General features: G+C 40.0%; 1 protein-coding gene and 1 long non-coding RNA gene across 11 annotated transcripts in view; one reads left to right on the forward strand and one right to left on the reverse strand.

Annotated features, from left to right (window-relative positions):
* The window catches only part of CACNB2 (calcium voltage-gated channel auxiliary subunit beta 2), a 397,329-nt gene that overhangs the window by 16,720 nt on the left and 354,723 nt on the right, over window positions 1-25,886 (reverse strand). For 6 of the 10 annotated variants that reach the window (XM_032243933.1, XM_032243934.1, XM_032243940.1 and 3 more), the window contains 5 exons: window positions 25,156-25,292; window positions 19,888-19,964; window positions 10,777-10,910; window positions 6,752-6,832; window positions 6,212-6,270 (listed from right to left, as the gene is read on the reverse strand). In XM_032243933.1, coding sequence (XP_032099824.1) covers window positions 6,212-6,270; window positions 6,752-6,832; window positions 10,777-10,910; window positions 19,888-19,964; window positions 25,156-25,292 — 488 coding nt within the window. Of the gene's footprint in view, window positions 1-6,211; window positions 6,271-6,751; window positions 6,833-10,103; window positions 10,166-10,615; window positions 10,636-10,776; window positions 10,911-19,887; window positions 19,965-25,155; window positions 25,293-25,886 lie in introns of all 10 variants that reach the window. The other 4 variants (XM_032243935.1, XM_032243942.1, XM_032243941.1 and 1 more) reach the window with 2 other exon arrangements.
* Window positions 6,380-11,871, forward strand: LOC116527134. Its single transcript, XR_004258404.1, has 2 exons — window positions 6,380-6,553; window positions 11,485-11,871. It is a non-coding gene; the product is annotated as an uncharacterized LOC116527134 (long non-coding RNA).

Consider the following 25,886-nt stretch of genomic DNA (forward strand, 5'->3'; position numbering starts at 1 on the left):
TGTAAGCTTGAAGAGAGCCAGACCACCCTCTTGAACCCCAAACTGGAAAAAAAAAGAAAAAAACCCTCCAAAAAAAAAAAAAAAAAAAAAAAAGGTAGTGAATGAAGGTGGGGCAAAAAGAAAAGGTTTGGTTAAAAAGTCTGTTTCCTTCAGAGCCCTCCACTGCAGCTTCACAACGTCAATGGCCAGGTGACAGTTCTTTTCCTGTGTGGTAAAAGACCTTCGTTTGTTATCTTGCAGACAATACAAGACGGCCTCTGACCAGGGGACCCTAGACACACCAGGGGCAGAGAATACTGGACGAAAAAGAAAAGATTCTGAATGCTGAATCTTCAACCCTCTTCCTCATTGTAGAATTTTGGTAGCCTGGCTTATATTTATATCCTCAGGGGTCAGAATGGAAGATTCGTCTCTGGGGAATCTGACTGCCAAAGCGTAAAGACCCAAAGATAATGATATTGGAGGTTTCCTATGTAAATTGTCCAGCAAGATTGCCATTCACAGAAGCACAAAGTTGACAAGCCCCGCCTATGAGCACAGAGCTTCTGAGTAATTATTTTCTGCCTTACTTTAAATTTTGAGCACAGGACTGTTTGTCAGGCATCTTCAGAAAACCTCTAACGTGACAGACCAAAACAAACAAAAATCAACTGTGAAAATTATTCATAGTTAAAAGCTAAGAGATGGTTTTGTCGATGAAACTAGAACAAACTTCTATTTAAAAGTAAGAGCTTTTGAAAATAAAAACATGATAATAGAAATTTAAAAAATGAAAAGAAGGGTTAAAAGAAAGGTAACATCTCTAAAGGATACAACAAAAAAGACAGCTGGAAGATAAGAGAAGAAAGGTAAGAAAAGTAGAGAATAACAAGAGGTCCAAATTCCAAATTACAAGAGTTCAGAAAAAGATAAAGAAGACAGAGGAAAGGAAATAAAGAAGTCATCACAGAATTAAGGGTCTAATTTTTCAAACTGAAAAGGTCTAGCACAAGAGTTGAAAGATCCACACCAAGACATATTTTTATAAATTTCATCACGCTGGGGACAAAGAGAAACCTACAAGCTTTCGGAGGAAAAAACATGTCTCAAAGCATCAAGCACTAGAATGCTTTGTACTTCTCAAAGCAACAGTGGAGGCCAGAAGATAATGGAGCAAGAAGCCTTTAAAATTTGGAGGGAAAACTATTTCAATCAGAATTCCATAACCATTTAAACTAGCAATTAAACAGAAAGGTTTGTAAACATGCAGGCTATTGAGAAAAAAGTGTATATACTCTTCCCAGGGAAATGACTGGAGAAGGTTTTTTTGACTGAAATGACAGTAAAGCTTGAAAGAAATCAACGCCTCTAGGAAAGAGGAGCTTCAGCCTGAAAGGAAGGTGAAGAGAATCCCAGGGATAATAACAAGGAATGTTCCAGAATGACACCCAACACAGAAATGGTCCAGACTGCAGCAGGCTAGAACATCCCAGAGAGATTCAGATAGACAAACTATAATTTTGGCTGGCCCCATGTTTAATATTTATTGTAACTATGTACATAATCATCAAATGAACTATGTCACATAATGTGCTTTTTTTCTTTTTTGGAGACATCGTCTCATTCTGTCACCCAGGCTGGAGTACAGGGGTGTGATTATAGCTCACTGCAGCATCAACCTACTAGGCTCAAGTGATCCCCACTGGCTCAGCCTCCCAAGTAGCTGGGATGACAGGTGCATGCCACCGCAACCAGCTAATTTTTTTTTTTAAGTAGAAACAGGGTCTCACTATGTTGCCCAGGCCGGTCTCAAACTTCTGAGCTCAAGCAGTCCCCCTAAAGTGCTGGGACTACACGTGTGAACCACTGCACCCAGCCCAGTGTATTTTTCTGGTATATTTTTCTCGTAGTTTCCATGAGATAAACAACTTCTTATATTTGCTTACTTTTTTATTTTTTTAATTTTTATTTTTTTTTATGGACAGATTCTCTCACTCTGTCATCCAGGCTGCAGTGCAATGGCATAACCTTGGCTCACTGCAACCTCTGCCTCCTGGGTTCAGGCGATTCTCCTGCCTCAGCCTCCTGAGTAGCTAGGATTACAGGTGCCCACCACTGTGCCCAGCTAATTTTTGTACTTTTAGTAGAGACAGGTTTCACCATGTTGGCCAGGCTTGTCTTAAACTCCTGGCATCAAGTGATGTGCCTGCTTCAGCCTCCCAAAGTGCTGGTGTGAGCCACTGCGCCCAGCCCAGGAATTTTTGATTTCTAATAAGATTGTCCTGCAGAAGATTCTGGCAATGGTATATTTATCCCTATAGCAATTCAGTATGCATTCCAAACACTTCAGGACAGACTGCTGACATTTTGAAAGTCGCTGAAGGGCGGGGTGGGGTGGGGAGGGCAGAGGGAGGAAGCAACCTGAATTTATCCCAGGTAGTAGCTTTCCTTCTTGTTCTCAATTTCCTTGTTAATTTACCTGTCACCATTCTACAAGGTGAATCTGAAGATTGCTCTATTTACATGACACGATTGGGTACTGTGAATCCAGTTTTAAATGGGCTACTTTATTGCACACAACAGGAGGAGGAGGATGATTTATTTCTTTGATCTGACACACTGATGCTACTTAACATCCAGAATCGTGATTCTGACAGCCCCCCCAGTACTTCTGCAAATGAACTTAAGTGGGTTTCAGAAAAGAAAAGGAATTCTTGACTACCTAGAAGCTTTTTCATAACTAACATTTCCTTTCATATTTTCTCCTCTTGGGCTTAAACTTTTTGAAAAATAAATTTAGCTTATTTAACAGATGATTAAGGAATAATTAATTCATTGTTCTTTTTTAGAATGTCATGTGTACATACAACCTGATGCTTTTGATGACTTTTCATCTTCTACTGCTGTCTTGTCTTGCCAAAAGCAAAAACATTCAATAATTCAGTTACTGTAGATGTCTTGCCATGGGTAAAAGTGTTAAATTTGTACATGGCTTTTAAATTCTGCCTATGGACTCTGTTTCTTCCTCTGAGGACTATTAATTGGTGACAACAGGTCTAGAAAATTGAACCCCAGCTCTGTAAGCCAAGATGAGCCAAGGCAAGTGTATTAAACCATAAGGAAATTACTTCTGGCTAGAAATAATAGATACATTAAGTTATTTTGTTTATCTGTTTCTTAAATAAAACCAATTTGGGTGGCTGATACACTTGAACATGGGTCCAAGATATACCGTTTCTGGCTGGAATATGTCTTCCAAATTCAAAACTGACTCAGGTTTAAATATAAGTAGTAATCCAGGAAAGTCCATCCCATCTCCCCATATTTGACATTTAGGAAAGGGGTTAACTCAGGCATGGAGAACACCGTGCCTTTGTTAGCAGAATTTTTTGAGTGTTCACAATTCCAACTCATGATAAATGACAGAGCCAAGAATAAAAAAACACAAGCTAAATGGAGCAGATTAGAGGTATGCCTTTTATACTTGGCCAGTGCCTAGGAGCCTTGGTCCAAGCTAAAGATTCTGTTTTCCTGGCACAAACTAAAAAATATTTTGTAAAGTTATAGAAAATTAAAAAAATCTAACTAGGGGTATTTGGTTATAAAGACCTTGATCATAAAGTCTTTTCATACCTTGAAACTTAAAATAGTTTTTGTTTTCCTCATTCTCTCCTTTCAGTCCTTTGCCTGATCACTAATTTTTTTTTTTCTTTTTTTTTTTTTTTGAGACAAGTCCCACTCTGTCGCCCAGGCTGGAGTACAGTGGGATCTCGGCTCACCGCAACCTCTGCCTCCCGGGTTCAAGTTATTCTCCTGCCTCAGCCTTCTGAGTTGCTGGAACCATAGGTGCCCACCACCATGCCCAGCTAATTTTGCTATTTTTAATAGAGACAGGGTTTCACCATGTTGGCCAGGCTGATCTCGAACTCCTGACCTCGTGATCCGCTCACCTTGCCCTCCCAAAGTGCTGGAATTATAGGCATGAGCCACCACACCCAGATTGCTTGATCACTTACTAACAATACTTGTCCTCCTATAAAGGTTTCCCTCCTGCCCTTGCCTCCCTGCTAAAATTCAATATAAATTAAAAATGGTTGTAGTAATAGGTGTGGTCTAGAAACAAAGTACTATATTAAGAAATCTAAAAGAATCCTGAAACCAACAAATACTATCTATTACAGCAGTCCCCAACCGTTTTGGCACCAGGAACCACTCTTGTGAAAGACAATTTTTCCATGGACCGGTTCGGCGGGAGTGGGGAGATGGTTCTGGGATGATTCAAGCACATTACACTTATTATGCACGTTGTTTCTATTATTAAGACACTGGAATATATAATGAAATTATTATACAGCTCACCATATGTACAATCAGTGGGAGCTTGTTTTCCTGCAACTAGAGGGTCCCTGCTGGGGGTAATGGGAGACAGTGACAGATAACCAGGCCTTAGACTCTCATGAGGAGCTTGTAACCCAGATAATGTGCATGCACAGTTCACAGTAGGGTTTGTACTCCTATGAGAATCTAATGCCACTGCTGATCCGACAAGAGGCTGAGCCCAGGCATTAACGCGAGTGATGAGGAGTGGCTGTAAATACAGAGTGAAAGACGAAGAAGCCACTAATTGAGATAGGGAAGACCATGGGAGGAGCAGGTTTTGGGGGAGGTTATGTTGGTAAAGTCCATTAGACATCTTAGTAGTGTTACTGAATAGGCAGTTGGATACATGGGTCTAGAATTTAGAGGAAAGACTGGCAAAGGACTAGAATTTAAAAATCTGACACTGAATGAAATCACTTAAGGAATGTAGATAAAAGACATTAAAGAGCTTAGCCCTGTGCTGTCCAAGATTTCCAGTTGATGAGGAAGAATCAGCAAAGGAGACAATGGAGCAGTCCGTGTAATAGAAGGAAACCCAGAAAAGTGCGCTTCCAGAAACCAAGCAAATAAAGTTCTTCAGAGAAGATGGAGTAATCCACCACGTCAACTATTGCTCATGGTCAAGTAAGATTGGAGCTGAAAATTTATCCCCGGATTAGCAGTGTGGAGGTCATTGGTGATCTTGACATGACTAGTTTAGTTGAGTGGTGTGGGTGAAAACATAACTGGGGTGGGCTCAAGAAAGTGGAAGGAAAGCAAGTAAACTCAATTATTTTAAGGAATCTTCTTGTAAAGAAAAGATAAATGAGATACCTAGAGGAATATGAGGTGACATATGAGGGGAAGTAGCATTTTTACATGCTGATGGAGTTTCCATTAGAATGGCAAATACTGATGAGGAGGGGGCAAAGGATAATTACTGCTGTGTGTGGATACTTCTGGCAGAGCAGGGATGGGGAGTGAGAGCCAGTGCCCACATGGGTGGGTTGGCCCTTGCTAGGAACATAGCAATGGGAGATAAAGCAGAGCACCCAGGCAAACACTCAGCTCCACAGGCGGGGTTATGGAAATGCCTGGATATTCTCCATTTGCCTCTATTTTTTCCAGTGACAAAGGGAAGCAAGTTCACTGGGGGAGCGTGAGATGAGAGAGGGTTATCAGAGGCTTAAGGAGGGGGCGATGGGCCGGGCGGGGTGGGTCACGCTTGTAATCCCAGCACTTTGGGAGGCCGAGGCGGGTGGATCATGAGGTCAAGAGATCGAGACCATCCTGGTCAACATGGTGAAACCCCGTCTCTACTAAAAATACAAAAAATTAGCTGGGCATGGTGGTGCGTGCCTGTAATCCCAGCTGCTGGGGAGGCTGAGGCAGGAGAATTGCCTGAACCCAGGAGGCGGAGGTTGCGGTGAGCCGAGATCGCGCCATTGCACTCCAGCCTGGGTAACAAGAGCGAAACTCCGTCTAAAAAAAAAAAAAAAAAGAAAAAAGAAAAAAAAAAGGAGGGGGAGATGGCACACAAGTCTTTGGGGAAAAGTGAATGGAAGAGGGATATTTAGTGCGATGTCTGGGCAGCAGTAGGGGGCCAGTTGACCATGAACTGAGGGTGAGATGGGCCAGTGGAGTCATGCCCAAGGTCAGCTTATGGGTATAAGAACTGGACATCAAGGGTTAGGGATGTACAAAGCCAATATGACAAATACTGATTGAATCAGATTAAATTGAGGGAAACTTATTTCCCATCATCATGTAGACATCAGAGGGTGGTTTTCTCTTGGAATCACATGCCTGTCCCACCAGGATTTTGCCATCTTTAAGACAAAATCCACACAACCCAGTATGCTGAAATACTCACCGTCCTTCAAATCTGTGTTTTAAAAAATCAAACAACGCTTTTTGCATCATATCTGTGACCTGCAATTGAGCAAGGAATAAATTAAGATATGACAAAAACCATTACTAATCATGATAAAACAGTTTTAATTCTCTCAGGAATGCCTGAAAACCTGAGCTTCGTATGTGAGGATGCTGCATTTTTCTGCTTCTGAGTTCTGATGCAATGACAATTGAACTGAACTTATCATGATGATTTCTAGTGGCAAATCACATTGCAAGTGGTTTCAATCGGTCTCCATTTGACACTATTTCTTGGACTGAGTACACTGCAACTAGCAGAAATCTTCAAAGTAACAGCCAGGTAAACAAAACAGAAAAAGGACAAAGCAGTGTAGACCACAGCTTGAAGAACAACATGCTTTGCTGCTATGAGCTCTTTAAGCTCTAAATTTGGCTCTTTCAGCTGCAGAATTCAGAAGGAGGGTCAGGAATAGGAGGCAGAGTCACAAGGGAGTTCAGCATGCAGAAGTCAAGTGTTCTGTGGAAGGCAGCTCCTCACCTCGTAGCCCTTCAGAGAAGGGCCCACCAGGACCACCGGTCGCATGGAAGGTACCACATCATACGGAGGAGTGTGCTCTGTCTGCAGAGAGAGGAGACGCTTTAGACACTTCACAGGCAGGTGGAACATAAATACTTGATGTATAAGGTACTCTTTCTGAACTCTGTAATATGAGGCACTGGTTTTCCAGGCACTTTTTTTTTTTTTTTCTACTTGCCTCTTTTCTACATAAACTCAAAGATTGGTGGGTTCACTTTCCTAAAGTTTCCACTTACTGTTGTCTACAGTTTTCTTGCTTATCTCAAGAAATCCTACTGACCTATTAGTTCCTAAAACAAGAGATGCTGCTTTTGAACAAAAACTAGATGATAGAACCAAGAGAAACATGCCTCATGCAAGATAGGTGCTCTAGGCTTGACTAGAAGTTATTATTGCTTTTCGGATGCATTTGCATTTTCTAAAGAGCTGTAACCATTAGACCTCATGTGGTTAATTACAGAGAAAAGAAAGATTTCATTACCTTTGCATGTTAGGTGTTTGTCTTACCTGTGTAAAACCTAATTTCAAAATATGTTAACGCTCACTACCAATACTTTTTACCTAATCTCAAAATATTGTAACTCTCACTATTATCGAAATTCTATTTTATTGTGAGAGTTTAAATGAGCATGCATGCTTATTCTAGTAAACCGTAATCATGATTGCTAGATTACTGCTCACAGCTTAGTGATTAATGCTTTCAGATTTTTTAGTTTTTTTACCTGGGTACTTCAAAGGTAAGGTTTATGTGCCTTCAAGGGAAGGTGATTATAATATACTCAACCATGCTATAGTAGACTCAGAAGGTTCATTATCAGTGTGCATATCTAATATGATTCTCAAAATTAGTTTAAGTAGTGTTTCTGTTAGATAACTAATTGATGTCTTTCTGTAATTATTTATTTCTTTTTAAGAAGAGTAGGGGAAGAGCTACATTTTGTAGCAATTTCCAAAACTATCAACACTTTTCAGCTTAATTGCTTCAAATAAAATGGTTAAATAACATTTTTCAAAAAAATAGTTAACCGCTAATTGGTTTATATTAAAATTGGCTCTTTTGATAACATAAAATATTAAACTGACCCAAGAATGACTTCTTTAAAAAAAAATGCAGAAGAGAAATATGGCCTTAGACACTGGGATAAGCAAATCATTGCTGTATGAATCTTTCTGGTTAAGGAGTGTCAAAAAATATAACGTGAGAATCACACACACCAACAGAAAAATGTTCTTTAAACAATTTTAAGAATTCGATACACTGATATGCAAATATGAATGTCATTTTTGCATCTGCCCGTCACTCAAGAACATTTTATTGTTGCTTAAAATTGCCCATTACAAACTTTTCTGGCTTCATTTGAACTCAGATTGCCTCAGGGGGAAATTAAAAAGCATTTCAAATTCAAAAGCTTCCATCTGAGATTTCACCAGTAGTCAGAGACAATATAATCAGAGGGGAGAAAAATGTTACCCTGACTGTGCTGCCAAATTTCACTGCCTAAAATTTCACCTAGCATTCAGAAGTAATTTTAATTGACACAATCAAAGTAGAATACATTTTTGAACGGAAAAAAAAAAAAAAAAGACAAACATAATACAGTGACAGCACACATGCCACACAAGCACCGCTCTAAATGCAACCTAAAACACAGAAAACAATCTTCTCATTGAATCTCAGGTTGTTTCGTCTTTGAATTCTACATTGACGTTAACCACATTATCAATAACATAAGAAGAATGAATACCAGTGCCGAAGGCATCATAAGCATATTTCTTAAATTATTTCATTTATACCACCTGGGATCATACTGAAAATGTTTAGAAGCCAAGTCCTTATAACTATGCAGTATAAGAACATCTTTTCCACTGTTGAAATTAGTAATGTAAATTTCCTGCATTTTAGTAACAGCTACCAAGAAATTTCACCTTAAGACTTTAATTCTGAAGTGGCCCAGTGTTTGATAGGTCTTTGGCTCCTTTGATCTATAACTGCCAACTAGCGAAGGGTCACCCATTGCTGGTAATGAATCAGCTTCTTAATCAATGGGGTAGCTACAGAAATTACCTTATTTGATGGAATATTGGTGCTTTGTGCTCTATGGAGAATGACACCATCATTTTTATCTACTCTTTCCTGTTAATCCTATTTTTTTTTTTTTTCTGGGACAGAGTCATCAGCTCTGTTGCCCAGGCTGGAGTGCAGTGGTACTCTCTTGGCTCACTGCAGTCTCCACCTTCCAGGTTCAAGCAATTCTTCTGTCTCAACCTCCCAAGTAGCGGGGACTACAGGTGTCTGCCACCACGCTGGGCTAATGTTTTGTATTTTTAGCAGAGACATCGTTTCACCATATTGGCCGGACTGGTCTCAAACTCCTGACCTCAGGTGATCCACCTGCCTCAGGCTCCCAAATTGCTGGGATTACAGGTGTGAGCCATCACGCCCTGGCTACTTGAATTATTTAGTGAAAAAACTGTGATCAACATTTTTAAAGTTTTAAAATTTAAAGGTAGGAAAACTTCAAAAACCTATCCTGACAAATATGGCTTTAGTTCACGTTCCTGCTCTGTCAAGTCCAGAATATCTTAGCGATGTCTATTTTTTAAGCTTCTAAATGATGGATATTGTCAGTCGCTTGGCCGCAAGCTTTAGCTATAACAAGATCGGACCTGAGAGATGGGCCCACTGTTGTAGATGAACATCAAGCTGAGGCTTTCTGTGTTAACACAAAAATCCAAGTGTTATAATTTTTGCCTAGAGTGCTAAAGTTTTCCCTTACTAAAGTAATCATAACTGATGCAAAAAACCCAACTTTACAGTTCTGTATCTGACACCTCATTAATGACTTTAGAGTTCCTCCACAAACCAAAATACTTGTTTGGAGAGTTTGGGGGTAGAGAAAAGACTTGACTTCACATGTGTGTGTGAGAATATATCCATGATTTTGCCAGACTTGGCAACATTCGTATGGCTCTAAAAGACAGCATGGTAGCTGTGGAAACTGATGGGTAAACGAGGAGGAAAAAAAGGGAAATTTGTGGGGGATGGTAGTGGTCTTTAAAAAATAATGCTTCACAGCTACAAAATGGGTAAGAGGAAACAGGCTTTGTCTGAAGTGACGAGAGCTTGAGAATACCTTACAGTTTCCATTGAGGGGACAGGGAACCTCACTCTAGTATCTTGGGTGGCCAATGGCAAAGGCTCTACGCATGACCACCGGCTGCACTGTCCAATGGGTGAGATGCTAAAATCTGACTGATGGAGAAGGCAAGAACATTGGGAGAATATTTATATATGACAATAGGAAAAACTCACAGTAAACCGCCAAAACAAGCCTGCAGTTTTCCACTGGTCTTGTTCATCTGCAGATTTTGCACCTAGTGGATTAGAAGTTTAAATACTGACTAAATTAAAACTTGAATTTTTTTTTTTTTTTTTTTTAGTACAAGCTATGTATCTGGATACCATTAATCAGAATCTAATAACTGCTTTAATGTGCTTGATCATAAGTTAAATTTCTGGAAGAAAGACAGAATAAGCATGCACAATTTAGGTGCATTATATGGAGCTGTCGGTGTTTGACATCCTTGAATGTTGAAACAAATTCCTTTGGTGGTAGATATTATTCCATCAAAAAGGATAAGTACTGTAATGGTGTTTTAACAGGTCACTCCCTGAATTTAGTTGCTTTGAAATGCATGAGCTCAATTAGCTGTTGATAGGTTCTTTGCTTGGGACAGAAATGATTGTATTTCATACAACTGTGGGAATTAATGCTAATGATGCCAGTGGCAGGATAAACACAGCTTATGTCAATGTAAACTTACCGATTTCTGCTTCTGCTTAGCTACAGCAGCATGGAAAGGAAACAAATAACAGAGCATGCACGTTATTGGCTTGTCAAAGGACGCAGACAGTCAACAGGACTAGAAATGTGACACAGTGCGCTTCAGCAGGTGGACAATGGGAGCTCGGAAGTTCATGTTACCTTCTTAAAGAAGGGCATTCTTTTCTCTTTGGAGTGGGGTGACGTTACACTGTTTGCACTGGGTTTAGGGGAGCGGTGGTTTGCTGGAATATCATTTTCTTCTGCATCTAAGCCAGTAGCATCTATGTCTACAGCTATATACAGACAAACAATTCAAAAATCATCAGGTGGACAGGAGAGGAAAAATAGGTTATAAAGAAAGTAAAATGAAAGCAAATAAAACCATAGTAAAAAAAATAAATAAAACTATCACGAATGCTTAAAACAGTATGCAAAGAAAATAAAATTTAAAGGTAAAGCATATTAAGAATGCAATGTAATCAAATCTAACAAAACTGAAAGATACCCTTATAATCTGCTTGAATTAATCAGTTTCATGCTAGAACTGAATATTTTCAGAGAAACATTTTATATCTGTAGTTTCAAATGTAATGTTGATATTCTCCGTATCAACCGTATAAAAGTGCAGCACAGAACATTTGACTACATGTCTTATAATATCTTAAACCAGCTTTGAGATAACAAGCAACTACTTTGAAAACTTTTATTATATGTGAGTGCAAAAGTAATTGCGGTTTTTGCATTGCTGGAATTAGCTGTTTGCTATTGGAATACATTAAATGTGGTTACATTATATGTCGTTTTAGTGGGCGTTTCACACTTTATGCTTTTTTGCTAATGATATTACTTGCTGTTTGTTTATTTTAGACTATGGAAATGATGTTAGACAAAAAGCAAATTTGAGTGATTGTCTCATTCGAGTTCAAAATGGGTTGTAAAGCAGTGGAGACAACTTGCAACATCAGCAGCGCATTTGGCCCAGAAACTGCTACTGAACGTGCAGTGCGGTGCTGGTTCAAGAAGTTTTGCAAAGGAGATGAGCCGTGAAGACGAGGAGCATCGTGCTGGCCACTGGAGGTTGACAACGACCACTTGGGAGCCATCATCAAAGCTGATTCTCTTACAACTACACAAGAAGTTGCTGAAGAACTCAATGTGGACCGTTCTACGGTGGTTCGGCATTTGAAGCAAATTGGAAAGGTGAAAAAGCTCAGTAAGTGGGCACCTCATGAGCTGAGCGAGAATAAAAAAAAATTATTGTTTGGAAGCGTCGTCTTCTCTTATTCTATGTAACAACAATGAACCATTTATCCATCAGATTGTGACGTGCAACGAAAAGTGGATTTTACTGGACAACTGGTGACAACCAGCTCAGCCGATGGACTGAGGAGCTCCAGAGCACCTCCCAAAGCCAAACTTCCACCAAAAAAGGTCACCGTCACTGTTGGGTGGTCTGCTGCTGGTCTGATCCACTGCAGTTCTCTGAATCTCAGCGAAAATATGCCATCTGAGAAGTATGCTCAGCAGATTGATGAGATGCACCAAAAACTGCAGCTCCTGCAGCCGGCATTGGTCAACAGAAAGGGCCCAGTTCTTCTCCACAACAACGCCTGCCCACACATCATGCAACCAGCGCTTCAGAAGTCGAATGAATTGGACTATGAAGTGTTGCCTCATCTGCCATATTCATCCAACCTCTCCAACTGACTATCACTTCTTCAAGCAGCTCAACAACTTTTTGCAGGGAAAACGCTTCCACAATCAGCAGGATGCAGAAAATGCTTTCCAAGAGTTTGTCGAATCCCAAAGCATGGATTTTTATGCTATAGGAATAAACAAACTTATTTCTCTTTGGCAAAAATGTGTTCATTATAATGGTCCCTATTTTGATTAATAAAGATGTATTTCAGACTAGTTATGATTTAAAATCCATGGTCCGAAACCGCAATTACATTTATACCAATAATACAATGTGCTTCCTTTTGCTGATTTTATGTAAAAATAAGGGCAGTATGAAAAGTTTCACTAAAATTGCAACAGACATTTGAGAGAAAGAGAGAATGGAAAATTATCAACCCAGTCATACACAAGGCAAATGATTCAGGGTCGGCTCCAGGAAGGACAGGATTAAAATGATTTTAGGCCTGATGAAGACTAATGGGAAAACACTGGGTCCCAAGATACCCGAATGAAATCAGTCTAATAAAATGACATTGAAAGACTTCTGGTGACTTATGCAAAGCCACTGGGTTTAACAGAGGTGGCAGAGTGGAAGGGCACAAGGACCCCAGAGAATGTGCGCTGGCTTCCTCATCTGTAAAACGAAGGGTTTAGCTTTGTCGCATGGCATGCTTTTACTTTTCCCATTGTTCCACCTGAAAATAGAGCACTTAAAACGTGTTACAAGAAAAAAAGATGCATAATCTCACTTCAGATTTTACAAAACGCTTCCAAGTACAATTGAAAGAGCTACAGAATTTTATCAACTGCAGAATCAGAGTTGGAAGTATTTTAAAGATCAACTTCAATGCTCTTAAGATTAAAAAACTTAAAGTTTAAAGGACTTGATCTTGGCAAAAACTTGGCAAAGTCAGGATTCAGACCGACTCCACCTGCCTGTGTGAGTCTGTAACACTCCCTATACCACACTGCCCATCCCGGTGAAGTCCCTTCTCAATCTGGGCACCCTCTTTCCGTTCCCTTCACTTCTTGAACAGGGTCATGTCCCTGGTGTCAGGATTCAAGATGACATCGTGGAGTTGGGCTAGCTAGAAAATCTTTCTATGGTTAAGAATTGGTCAAGGAGAAGAAAAAAATTTACTCACTCCAGGAAAGCATCATATTATACATGTTAGCTCTCTAACAAAAACCACAGTACGTTTAGATTGAAGGAAGGAACAAATTACTACTTTGAAATAATAGACAGCATGGTGTTACAATACAGCCACCATTCCCTGTGATATATAAGCTGAACTGCTCACAACAGCTTCCTCCAACCTTTTCAAAGGAGTGACAGGCATCACATTTTTTAGTTTTGATCTTGGTATGGATATTAAATGAACCAGCCTTTTGAAAACTAGGATTTTTTTTTTTTTTTTTTTTTTTTGAAACAGTGTCTTGCTCTCATCACCCAGGCTGGAGTGCAATGGCACGATCTTGGTTCACTGCAATCTCTGCTTCCTGGGTTCAAGTGATTCTCCTGCCTCAGCCTCCCGAGGAGCTGGGATTACAGGCATGTGCCACCACGCCCTGCTAATTTTTGTATTTTTAGTAGAGATGGGGTTTCACCATGCTGGCCAGGCTGGTCTCAAACTCCCAACCTCGTGATCCACCCATCTCAGCCACCCAAAGTGTTGGAATTACAGGTGTAAGCCACCGTGCCCGGCCAACAAGGATCTCTTATTTAATTATTCTTTTCACTGTGATGGAGTGAATTCCTGCTGTTGTTTGTACAGTATTATAAGAATCAGCTATTGCTTGAATAATGCAGGATGTATGATTTCTTATCAAAGGAAGCTAGTAATAGGTAGGCTTACATAGTAAGTATGTCTATCTCTTTGCCCCATCAATGCATACTGATGTTCTAAACGGTTATATGTTATATGGTGTGTAGGGAAAATGTACAATGTGCCTAAGGTTATAAGCAATGCTAACTTTGATACCATCCTATAGCTAACCCTTTGCTCATACAGGAAAGTTTCCTTATGGGGCTTATTGAATGGCTTAAACCAGGAAAGAGTCTCACAAAAGTCTTTCAGGGATGGTTTTCCTCGGCTCTCAACTCAAGAATCATGTTGTTAGCACTTTCCTGGATATGAAGGGCAAGATCTGGGTCAGTATTTCATTACTCCTACAATACATGCTAACTAAAATCAAGTCAGTTTCCTTTCTGGTGGTAAGTTCCCACATGTTTTATCTTTCTGATCTTTTATTGGGCTTATAAAGACCACATTCAAGGGGCATTACCCTTTGAGGGCTTTTCTGAAATTGAATATACCCAGTTGGTGGAGTTGAACTTCCATTTAATCAAAAGCAAAAAAAATAAAAAAAAATTTAAAAAAAAGCAAAAGAAAAATAAGAAGATAACCAGGTGGATGTCAGAATTTATAGGACCCTGGGATATTCAAGTTCATGAGTTGGATTTTGTGATTTGCCCACTGAATCTAGCATGCTGAGATCATCACATGTATTTTGTTTTTTAAACAAAGAGTGAGGCTGGGCATGGTGGCTCACGCCTGTGATCCCACTACTTTGGGAGGCGAGGCAGGCAGGTCACCTGAGGTCAGGAGTTTGAGACCAGCCTGGCTGACATGGTAAAACCCCATCACTACTAAAAATATAGAAATTAGCTGGATGTGGTGGCTGGTGCCTGTAATCCCAGCTACTTGGGAGGGTGAGGTGGGAAAACTGCTTGAACTCAGGAGGCGAAGGTTGCAGTGAGCCAAGATCATGCCACTGCACTCCAGCCTGGCTGACAGTAAGACTCAATGAGTGGAAATGCATACATCTTTGGCTGCAACACTGCCCAGGTGTTTGACTTTCCACACACATAGCCTGAGTCAGGCTTGACATTTACCTATATCTGGACATGAGGGCTGGAAATCCCAAATTGAGAACTTTCTAATTTACTAGTTCTGACATTTGGTTAACTCAAGTCTAAAAGCATCTGTGTTCATTCTGAAATACAAAGAATTCTGAAACATGGTCACTTCCAAAACATATTAAAGAAACTTATCAAGACAGTTAAGAAGCATTTTCACATCTGTTCAGCTACATGTATTTTATTGGACTCAGAAGGTTCTCCTTTTAATGAGAGATGTTACCCTTTTTAAATTTCATACTTGTATTTCCATACTTTAGCAAACATTAGTATTTACTTGGAAAGAGCTACATTGATATATTTGAAAAGTCTCATTCTTCCTCACTAGCATGCATATATTATTATTATTGATAGAGAGCCTTGGAAACATTTTTTTCAATTTATTTATTTATTTGAGACAGTCTCCTTCTGTTGCCCAGGCTGGAGTGTACTGACATAATCATGGCTCACTGCAGCCTCAACCTCAGGGACTCAAGTGATCATCCTACCTCAGCCTCCCAAGTAGCTGGGACTACAGGCGCATACCACCATACCCAGTAATGTGTGTGTGTGTGTGTGTGTGTGTGTGTGTGTGTGTGTGTGTGTGTGTAGAAAAGTGGTCTCACTATGTTGCTCAGGCTGGTCTTGAACTTCCAGGCTCAAGTGATCCTCCTGCCTCAGCCTCCCAAAGTGCTGGGATTACTAGCATGAGCCACAGCACCCAGAAAATTTTTTTGAAATTTAAGTTTTAGTTTAACCTTAAAAGCTTGGGTTAAGTTAAGCAGAGCTTGGAGTTGAGACATATGTACACACACGTGTGCGGGTTTGATGTATGTGTTGTGCAACTAGTCATGATCCCATGACCCAGAAGTCAAGTGGAAAATTTTCCAAGTTCTTGAGAGCATCCAGGAATATATACTTTAGGCAGATACTTATATATTGTTTTTGTTTTGAGACAGTCTTGCTCTGTCACCCAGGCTAGAGTGCAGTGGCACGATTTTGGCTCACTGCAACCTCCACCTCCTGGGTTCAAGTGATTCTCCTGCCTTAGCCTCCTGAGCAGCTGGGACCACAGGCACATGCCACCACTCCTGGCTAATTTTTAAATTTTTATTAGAGATGGGGTTTTACCATACGGGTCAGGCTGGTTTTGAACTCCTGACCTTGTGATCTGCCCGCCTCAGCCTCCCAAACTGCTGGGATTACAGGCGTGAGCCACTGTGCCCAGCTGATACTTATATTCTTTGGTCTGGCAATGGGTGAACGCAGTAGTAGATGGGACCTCTGGGAAACAAGATGAAAATGATCATTCCAGGCCCATCCACACTTGATAGCTGAGCGGTTGTCCCTGGAGGTGGATTGGGAGAGCTTCTCTCTAGAACTTTCTGAAGTTTTCCTTTCAATCAGCTGAGCCATTGATGTGAAAATTATCTCAGAGTCATGATATGCTTAACACGCATTTTGTAGTTGGTTATAGCTCCAGCTAACTCGGTCACAAGTATGTTCTACTCTTGGTATTCACAAAAGTCATTCAAAAGTTGGTGTTCTGTACAAAACCTCGGTGAACATGTAAATCATCTTTTAAAATATTGAACTCTTCATGAAACTTTTAGTAATGACAAACATCTGCCTACAAAATGGAATTTTTTTTTTTTTTTTGAGACGAAGTCTTACTCTGTTGACCACGCTGGAGTGCAGTGGCACGATCTCGGCTTGCTGCAACCTCCGCTTCCTGGGGTCAAGTGATTCTTCTGCCTCAGCCTCCCAAGTAGCTGGGATTACAAGCAAGCACCACCATCCCTGACTAATTTTTATATTTTTAGTCGAGATGGGGTTTCGCCATATTGGCCAGGCTGGTCTTGAACTCCTGACCTCATGATCCACCGCCTCAGCCTCCCAGAGTGCTGGGATTACAGGCGTGATCCACGGTGCCTGGCAGTGTTGTTTTACATATATACTAACTTGTTTTTCAAAATGCATGTGCCTCCTTTCATTATACAGACAGTCCTTGACATACAATAGTTCAACTTAAGATTATTCAAGTTTATTATGAATTTTTCAGGACATAACCTCATTGGAAGTCAAGGAACATCTGAACTCATGATGGTTCGACTTATGACTGCTTACTGTGTCTGTTCACATGTTAAGTGCATTTTGAGTTATGATATTTTCCATTTATGATGGGTTTATGGGGGTGTAACTCCATCATAAGTTAAGGAGTATCTGTGTTGCCAAAACCGCTAGAGGGCTACGACATGGCTGGAGGGAATAGCAGAATGTTTCTGGTATATAGAAGGAAGTGAGGCTGACATTTCCAGGCAGAACTGCTGCTTTATTGCAGTATGACACAGACTTTTTCCATTTAGGAGCCCAGTAGCAGTCCCTAGGAATCACTGAAATCGTCTTTAAGATATATAAGAAGAGTATAAGGTTTATATAGTAATCCCTGCAACTTCACACATTTGAGAAGGAGCAGGATAGGCCTCCCTTCCCCTGTGCATTCAGGGACTCCTTAATTACCAAGGGAAGGTATGAGCTTCACATAATACCTACAGGGGCCTTAATTTTCATGTCATGCATACTCTTTTACTTAATTTTGAGCATCTTAGAATTGCTTGCTGCAAGTTATAAGTAGGTAGTTTCTGAAATTAATTTGCTCCCTAAAACAGTTCATTTGTTGTGCTCAGATTTTGCTTACTTAAAAAGTCCAATATTCTTTGTAGAACTTGGAATTCTATGTAACAGGAGACCAATTGTTTCAATTGCAAAAAAAAAAAAAAAAAAAAAAGCCCATGATCAGTACCTTAGTTTGCTGATGGCTGGGCATGGTGGTTCATGCCTGTCATCCCAGCAGTTTAGGAAGCTAAGGAGGAGGAACCCTTGAACCCAGGAGTTTTAAGACCAGCCTGGGCAACACAGTGAGACTCCTTTGCTTAAAAAAAAAAAAAAAAAAAAATAGAAAAAAGAAAAATCCTATAGTTTTTGCTAAGGAGTCCTTGGTTGGTCTCTAAAGGCCACCACATTCAGGAATGAAGCTGATTATTAGTAACAGGGAAATCTTGTGCTTCAAGCACATCAGTCGTGTGTCACTAGTTCCTTGATCTTGCCACAGTTGTGCAACTCTCTGCTTTTTATCTCTTCACATTTCCAGCTTTTAGAAATCACACACAGTATTGTTTTGCTGAAATGCCCTTGCAGCCAATCTGTACAATCCTACTCTGATTCCCAATTACAATTATCTTAGCAAACTAAGATACTGATCATGGGCTTTTTGCCATTCAAATCATTGGTCTCCTGTTTATATAGAATTCCAAGTTCTTCACAGAATAGGAGAGTTTCCAGATTTAGCAAATATAAATACAGTTAAATTTGAATTTAAAACAATGTTTCAGTATAATTATGTTCCATAAATTTTTAGTGTAAGTCTGTCCCATGTAATATATACTTAAACTAATAAATTACTGTATATCTGAAATTCATATTTAACTAGGTGTGCTGTATTTTATCAAGCAAACATTAGGATGAACCCACTGCTTCGGAAAGAAAACAGGGCACAGTGGCTCACTCCTGTAATCCCAGCACTTTGGGAGGCCAAGGTGGGCGATTACAAGGTCAGGAGATGGAGACCATCCTGGCCAACATAGTGAAACCCCATCCCTACTAAAAATACAAAAAGTAGCTGGGCATGGTGGCGCGTGCCTGTAGTCCCAGCTACTCAGGAGGCTGAGGCAGGAGAATCACTTGAACCCAGGAGGCAGAGGTTGCAGTGAGCCAAGATCGCACCATTGCACTCCAGCCTGGTGACAGAGCAAGACTTTGTCTCAAAAAATACAAAAATTAAAAATAAGTAAAAATGAAGAAAATAGTAGTTACTCTTTCCGTGAATATTTTCATCTTTTTTCTATACTTCCTGTCTGTATCTTCCACAGAACCTTTCTGGCAGAGCCATGACAGGCCAATCCTCAATCTTCACTTTATTCTCTGTTCTTTACCTTTCTATAGTTTTTATCCTTCTTTCTATTTAATGTTAATGCTGTCTCTCACACTGTGCTATGGTTGTTGGCGAGTATTCAACCATTTAATGCCCATAAAAAAGCACCATCACAGGAACTAGGGATTAAAGGTTAAATATGGCTGGGTGCAGTGGCTCGTGCCTGTAAACCCAGCACTTTGGGAGGCTGAAGCAGGTAGATTGCTTGAACTCAAGAGTTTGAGACCAGCCTGAGTAACACCATGAAACTCCGTCTCTACAAAAAATACAAAAATTAGCTGGGCGTAGCAGTGTGCACCTGTAGTCTTAGCTACTTGAGAATCTGAGGCGGGAGGATTGCTTGAGCCCCAGAGGCAGAGGTGCAGTGAGCCAAGATCATGCCACTGCACTCCAGGCTGGGTGACAGAGCGAGACTCTGTCTCAAAAACAAACAAACAAACAAAAAACAGCTAAATACATTAATCACTTTGATCATCTACAGCAATGTAAACACTTTGACATACTTTTTTTTTTTCAAGCCAGAAAAAAACATTTCCCCATATTGTTTGTAACTCCAAAAGGGCATGCTTACTTCTGATTCCTTCTAACTTCTGTAGGGTTGACACTGTGATTCAGTGTATATGTAAATTCACAAAACTGGATAGGACTGGGGAAGGCATGAAGTGCAATATGAATGTTTCGGCATTTATCACCTACTTACCAGATGATGGAGGTGTCGATTTTCTGGAACTAGGTACTATGTCACCCAAACTGGATGATGAATTTCCTCCTGATTTACTGGAGTAAAGCAAAAATTTCCATTACATCTGACACTGATTTCAGATCCTCAAATATTTATATTACTCAATAAACATGACAATTCATTGTGTTTTTATTCCGTCTTAAATTTATCTTTCAATTAAGGAGGAAAACAGTATTTCCCAGTGGAGATTCCTAGTGTACCTGAAATAGCCACATGATGGTGTCTGTTTTCAAATTCAAAGTTTAACTGTAAGAGGCCCTGAGAGAATGGAAAAGAACCAGCATAATTTCTGCAGCCCTCAACTTATCTGCCCAGAACACAGACAGTGGAACAGCACAGATTTCTTCTGCTTTTTACGTTAGAGACCCTTGGAGGCAATGCATAGAACCTTAAGGCTAACACCCAAGATTAGTATTTCCTCCCTTGTTTGGTTCCACCTTCTGTTTTGGCTTATTTTATTAATAGTACACTAAGATTGAAAGCACTCAAGATTTTATGGGCAACTGATCAAAGAACAGCAGAGCCATATGAAAACTTGCCAACCACTAAAAGACACACGAAGCAACATGACTAAACAGAGTATGATATGAGGTAGCCATCAGATAGTACCCAGAATATTTCTCAAGCGTGACTCACATGGAGAATGAAACCTGGTTAATTTGGGAATGATTTGAAGATCATACATCTCAGAACTACCAAGTTTGAAAGCTTGAGACAGTAAGATATACTTCAGTGTCTCAGAAACTTTGGAGTTAATATTAGAACAGCAGCATCTGTGTTTTTCACCAGCATACTGGCATGCTAAATAACATGTTACTGAATGACCCCCTCTCAGATGAAGATGGCAAGGAGCATCTTAAATTCAGATCTCACTGTCTAATGTTTATTATTATGGCCAAGCCAGGGTCTAGTTGAAAGAATCTGCTGCAGTGTTTATGCATCAAAGGGCAATATTTGCTTATGTAAATATTAATATGAAAATAAAAGTTGTATTAAAATATCAGTAACAGACTGAATGTTCTTGCTACTATTCTAGCATTTTAATGCATAAACATCAAAAACTTTATTAGGCAACTGGCAGGAGGGCTCTACATCTTTTTAAAGTTCTTAAGAGATACTCCAATATTGAATAAGGGCATGAGACAGTATGTGAAATTAATGACAAGTGATATTTATAGAAGCGGTTTCTGGCAGTTATACAAGGACCTATTACCAATACGAAAACATTTTTTTCCAGAAGTTTTTTTTTTTTTCATTTTCTAAAATATTAAGTCCAATTTCAGTTGAAGCATGGGTTTGTTTTATATTCCCTTTGAATTTTAATAACAGTGAAAATATTATTTACGTAAAACTATGACAACTACTGCAAATGGTGACAATGACCAGGATGGAGATTTGTCCTTGACTTTTAATTCGATTAAAATGCCAAGTTCTTGAACTCTACCCCAATTCCATTGCCATTGAGTTCTGTCAACTATAATTTCTGTATCAGGATTTTTAAAGACTGCCAGATTCTGGTTATGTCCTCAAAACAAAACTACATTTAAAATGTTAGGAGAGGACGGGGTGGTGGCTCACACTTGTAATCCCAACACTCTGAGATGCCAAGGCGAGTGGATCACCTGAGGTCAGGAGTTTGATACCAGCCTGGCCAACATGGCAAACCAATGCCCCCCGACCATCTCTACTAAAAAATACAAAAATCAGCTGGGTGTGGTGGCAGGTGCCTGTAATCTCAGCTACTCAAGAGGTTGAGGCAGAAGAATTGCTTGAACCCAGGAGGCAGAGGTTGCAGTGAATCAAGACTGTGCCACTACACTCCAGCCTGCGCACAGAGTGAGACTCTGTCTCAAAAAAAAAGGAGAGAAATGTAAAATCCCGTGAAAGCAAGTTAAAGTATTTTCACATACTTAGGCAAAATCGTGGGACAAAATAAAATGAAAATCAAAGGGAGAGATACATGGCTGTGAGGAAAGGTAACCTAATTATCTGGAGTAAGTTCTGAGATGTTATATTCCCGCAAATATGGATAACTCAGAGTCCTAAGGAAAAAAAGGCAACAGCAAAACAACATAGCTGAGAAAGTAAATACCAACAGATGGCACTAACGATTTCTCCTGCAGTTGCTGTGCCAGGCAGGACCTGGCTCCTTAATTTGCAGTACAGCATGGAAGTCTGTCCAGCATGGAGGTCAGACTACTATCTTGGTTCTGAGACTTGCTCCGCAACCTCGGTCAAGTTCCCTAACTTCTCTTAACCTATTTTCTCCCCTGTGACCTGTAAGATCTAATACCCACTGTTCCCACAGGTCCTTATAAGATGAGCTGAGCACTAATGTTAGCCTAGGCACGTTCATTTGGGACACAGAAGAGACTGTTTTCCTCTAACAATATGGAGAAAAATATTTACACCCCTCCTATTCCCTTTGAGGTCGTTCTCATTTCTCAGTTTCTATATGAAGAAGCAGAGAAGGACACACAAGCCTGCCTCTGCAAAAATCCATCCCAAATTTTCCAAAATGCATTCTACAAACACTATGCCTAAGACATGAACCAGAGGAGTTTTTATGAGGAAGTAATTTTAGTAAATACTATAAACTTAAAAATCTCCATTCCAGCAGAGATTCACAGTGTACATTATCACATTAAAAGGCTCTGAAAAATCCTAAAGTAATTTTCTATTACCTACACTTATCCTAAATTTATTTTATCTTGGAATCCCCTTCTCAAGTGATTTGACAAGAAAATTCTGAAAAACACCGAACTGTCCTAACTAAAAACGAAATGTCCCCTAGCTGAGGTAACTTCAAACCTCAACAAACTATATACCACCTAGTTGGTAAGAGCAATGTCTACAACGTACTAAAACAAAGTGTTTCCATATAAGGTGTGTTTCTTTTTTCCCCTGAGACAGAGTTTCGCTATTACCCAGGTTGGAATGCGATCTTGGCTCACTGCAACGTCCGCCTCGCAAGTTCGATTCTCATACCTCAGCCTCCGAGTAGCTGAGATTAGATGCATGTGCCACAATTCCCGGCTAATTTTTGTATTTTTTTTTTTTAGTAGAGACAGGGTTTCACCATGTTGGCCAGGCTGGTCTCAAACTCCTGGCCTCAAGTAATCTGCCTGCCTTGGCCTCCCAAAGTGCTGGGATTACAAGCCTGAATCACTAGCCATAAGGTTTTATTAAACACTATTATGACACAATTTTCAATACAGAGGGTAGAAAAACACAAAATAAGGCCAATGGAACACTAAAGATTGAAAGAACAGTATGGGATCTTCAAACACCCTGCAGGCAAAATGTACATGCATTGTTTATTTTACATGCCTCTACTTTTATTTCTCATTAAGAAATGTATTTTCAACAAAAGTTTACTTTAATATTTAATATTGCATATCAACATATGCATTATATATGTTGGCCTAATGAATAATTTACTGCTGCTAATGATAACTTAATTCAGAGTAAAGTATTTTAATTCTAAGAGGCTTATTTTTACAGGAAACTTTTCCTTTTTTTTTTTTTTTTTTTTACTTTTAGGTTCAGGGGTACATGTACAGGTTTGTGACATAGGCAAATTGCGTGTCACAGGGGTTTGGTGTACAGATTATTTTGTCACCCAGATAATGAACATAACATCCAAGAGGTGGTTTTGCTGATCCTCACCCTCCTCCCATCCTCCGCCCTCCAGGAGTCCTCAGTGTTAACGTTCCCTTCTTGGTGTCTACACGTTCTCAGTGTTACCTCTCACTTATAAGTGAGAACATACAATATTTGGTTTTCTATTCCTGAGTGTGTTTGTTTGGGATAATGGCCTCCAGCTCCATCCAAGTTGCTGCAAAGGACATGATCTTATTCTTTCTTTTTTTTGAGATGGAGGCTCACTCTGTCACCCAGGCTAGACTGCAGTAGCCCGATCTTGGCTCACTGCAACCTCCGCCTCCTGAGTTTAAGCAATTCTCCTGCCTCAGCCTCCCGAGTAGCTTGGATGAAAGGCGTCTGCCACCACGCCGGGCTAATTTTTATATTTTTAGCAGAGATGGGGTTTCACCATGCTGGCCAGCCTGGTCTTGAACTCCTGACCTCATTGATCCATCTGCCTTGGCCTCCCAAAGTGCTGGGATTGCCGGTGTGAGCCACCGTGCCTGGCCAATCTTGCTCTTTTTTTATGCATGCCTCTACTTATATGACTGAATGTATCTCACCATCTGAGTGCTCTCAATAACCCAGGAATTAATTTAAGTCAATTGTGGGGTGGAGGTCTCAAAACACAGAGGAATCGATCTGAATTAAATGAACTTGACAATTATAAAAAACCAGTTAATGAGGATGGGTGCTCCAAACCACAAAGCATATTCTGTTTCACTCATCTGCTGATGCTTGAAAAAAATTCTTGCTGACATTAAAGTGTTATCACCGACAAAGGAATTTGCATCTTACATAAACAAATAAGATGTAAGAGAGAGAAAACAGAAATCCAGCGATTCACATTTAAGAAACGTCTTGCCTACGTCCCTTTGACATAGAGACAGGCCTGCTGCATCCGTAGACCTGTCTGCATAGGACTCCGTGTAAAATTCAGTACATGTACGAGAAGCCTTTCTAGTGATGCTTTTAGAGATGGGCAGACAACCTCACGAATCCTAGGAGGGATTATTCAGCCACAGCTTCTTACATAACTCATCTAATTGCCATCTGCACAGGCAGTTTTAACTGGTTTCATACTTAGCTTCTCTTTAAGTGCTTAACAGTGGGTAGAACTAAAAATTGAGTTTCTCAGGTGAAAATGAAACTAACAGATGACAAGAGCTGCCATTTCCTGATGATGTCTGAGACTGTCATCTCTCAGACACCTCCCAGCCATACCAGGCAGCTACAGACACTGGGATTAGTCACCAGGGCTATTCTGTACCAGACTATTTTTCAGTCAATGATTAAGATTTCATAATTTCCTCTACACTGGAGCCTGAATTTAATACTCTATGAGCTTCGCTCTTTTCATTAATGATAACAACTTAACACTTTCCCAAATAGAATGAAAATCAGGTGCTGGACTGAAGTTTTTTAAAGGCAGGAAAATGCAAGATTTGTGATGCTATCAGAAAATCTTATCACCTGCCTCCTCGTTAATACATAATAAAGGATATCAAATACTGCAGACAACAGCACACAAATCGTGGTATAATCTAACTTTTATGCAAACACTTGACATCTGTCTCATACCTGGAGTAGAATTTCCCTTGCTTGGCTCTCTGTTCATGCTGCAGCCTCATGTTTTCTAGTTTGACTGGGCTTGGAATGAATCCGATTTCACAGCCTTCTTTGACCAAACGCCCTATCCACCAGTCATTGTTAAATTTCTAAACACAAAATCAAAAGCATTAAAAATCAGCACACAGAAGGTCAACTCCTTGTTCTTCCACACCAACTATTTTCACTGGAGAGAAATGTGGCAGTGACAATGAACTATGCCTCAAATATTATCATTCAAGAAACGCTTCATTTCATGGGTTTTGCATGTAAGAAATGCTTTTAGTGTCCTCAGTAATCTATCAAAGGCTCTGCATTCCTTGCCTGTCCTGGTGCTGCCATAGGACCAGGCTGAATTCCGTTGCAGCAGCTGCTGTCACCATGAGTAGGAATAAACTCTCTGGGTCCAAAGAACAATAGCCCATCCTACCAAGAGACCTTTAAGAAGTGGTGTTACAGAAATCTTTCCCTTATGTAATCAGACAATTGGAAATATGGAGAGAAAGAGATAAATATTGAAATCTCCCTTAAATATTTTGTGTCACAGGACAATTTACCTTTGTGCAAACAGTTTTATAATTACACAGTGCGATGTTCACAGGGGATTTCTCTACTTGTGTGATGTTGACAACTTGTCTCTTGCAGCTGGAATATGTATCTGAAATCTTTATGATTTGCCTTCATTTTCCTTGACTGAATAAATC

The sequence above is a fragment of the Sapajus apella genome, unplaced genomic scaffold (genome assembly GCF_009761245.1).
Source record: "Sapajus apella isolate SASKATOON/1434 unplaced genomic scaffold, GSC_monkey_1.0 scaffold53, whole genome shotgun sequence".
Classification (NCBI taxonomy): domain Eukaryota; kingdom Metazoa; phylum Chordata; class Mammalia; order Primates; family Cebidae; genus Sapajus; species Sapajus apella.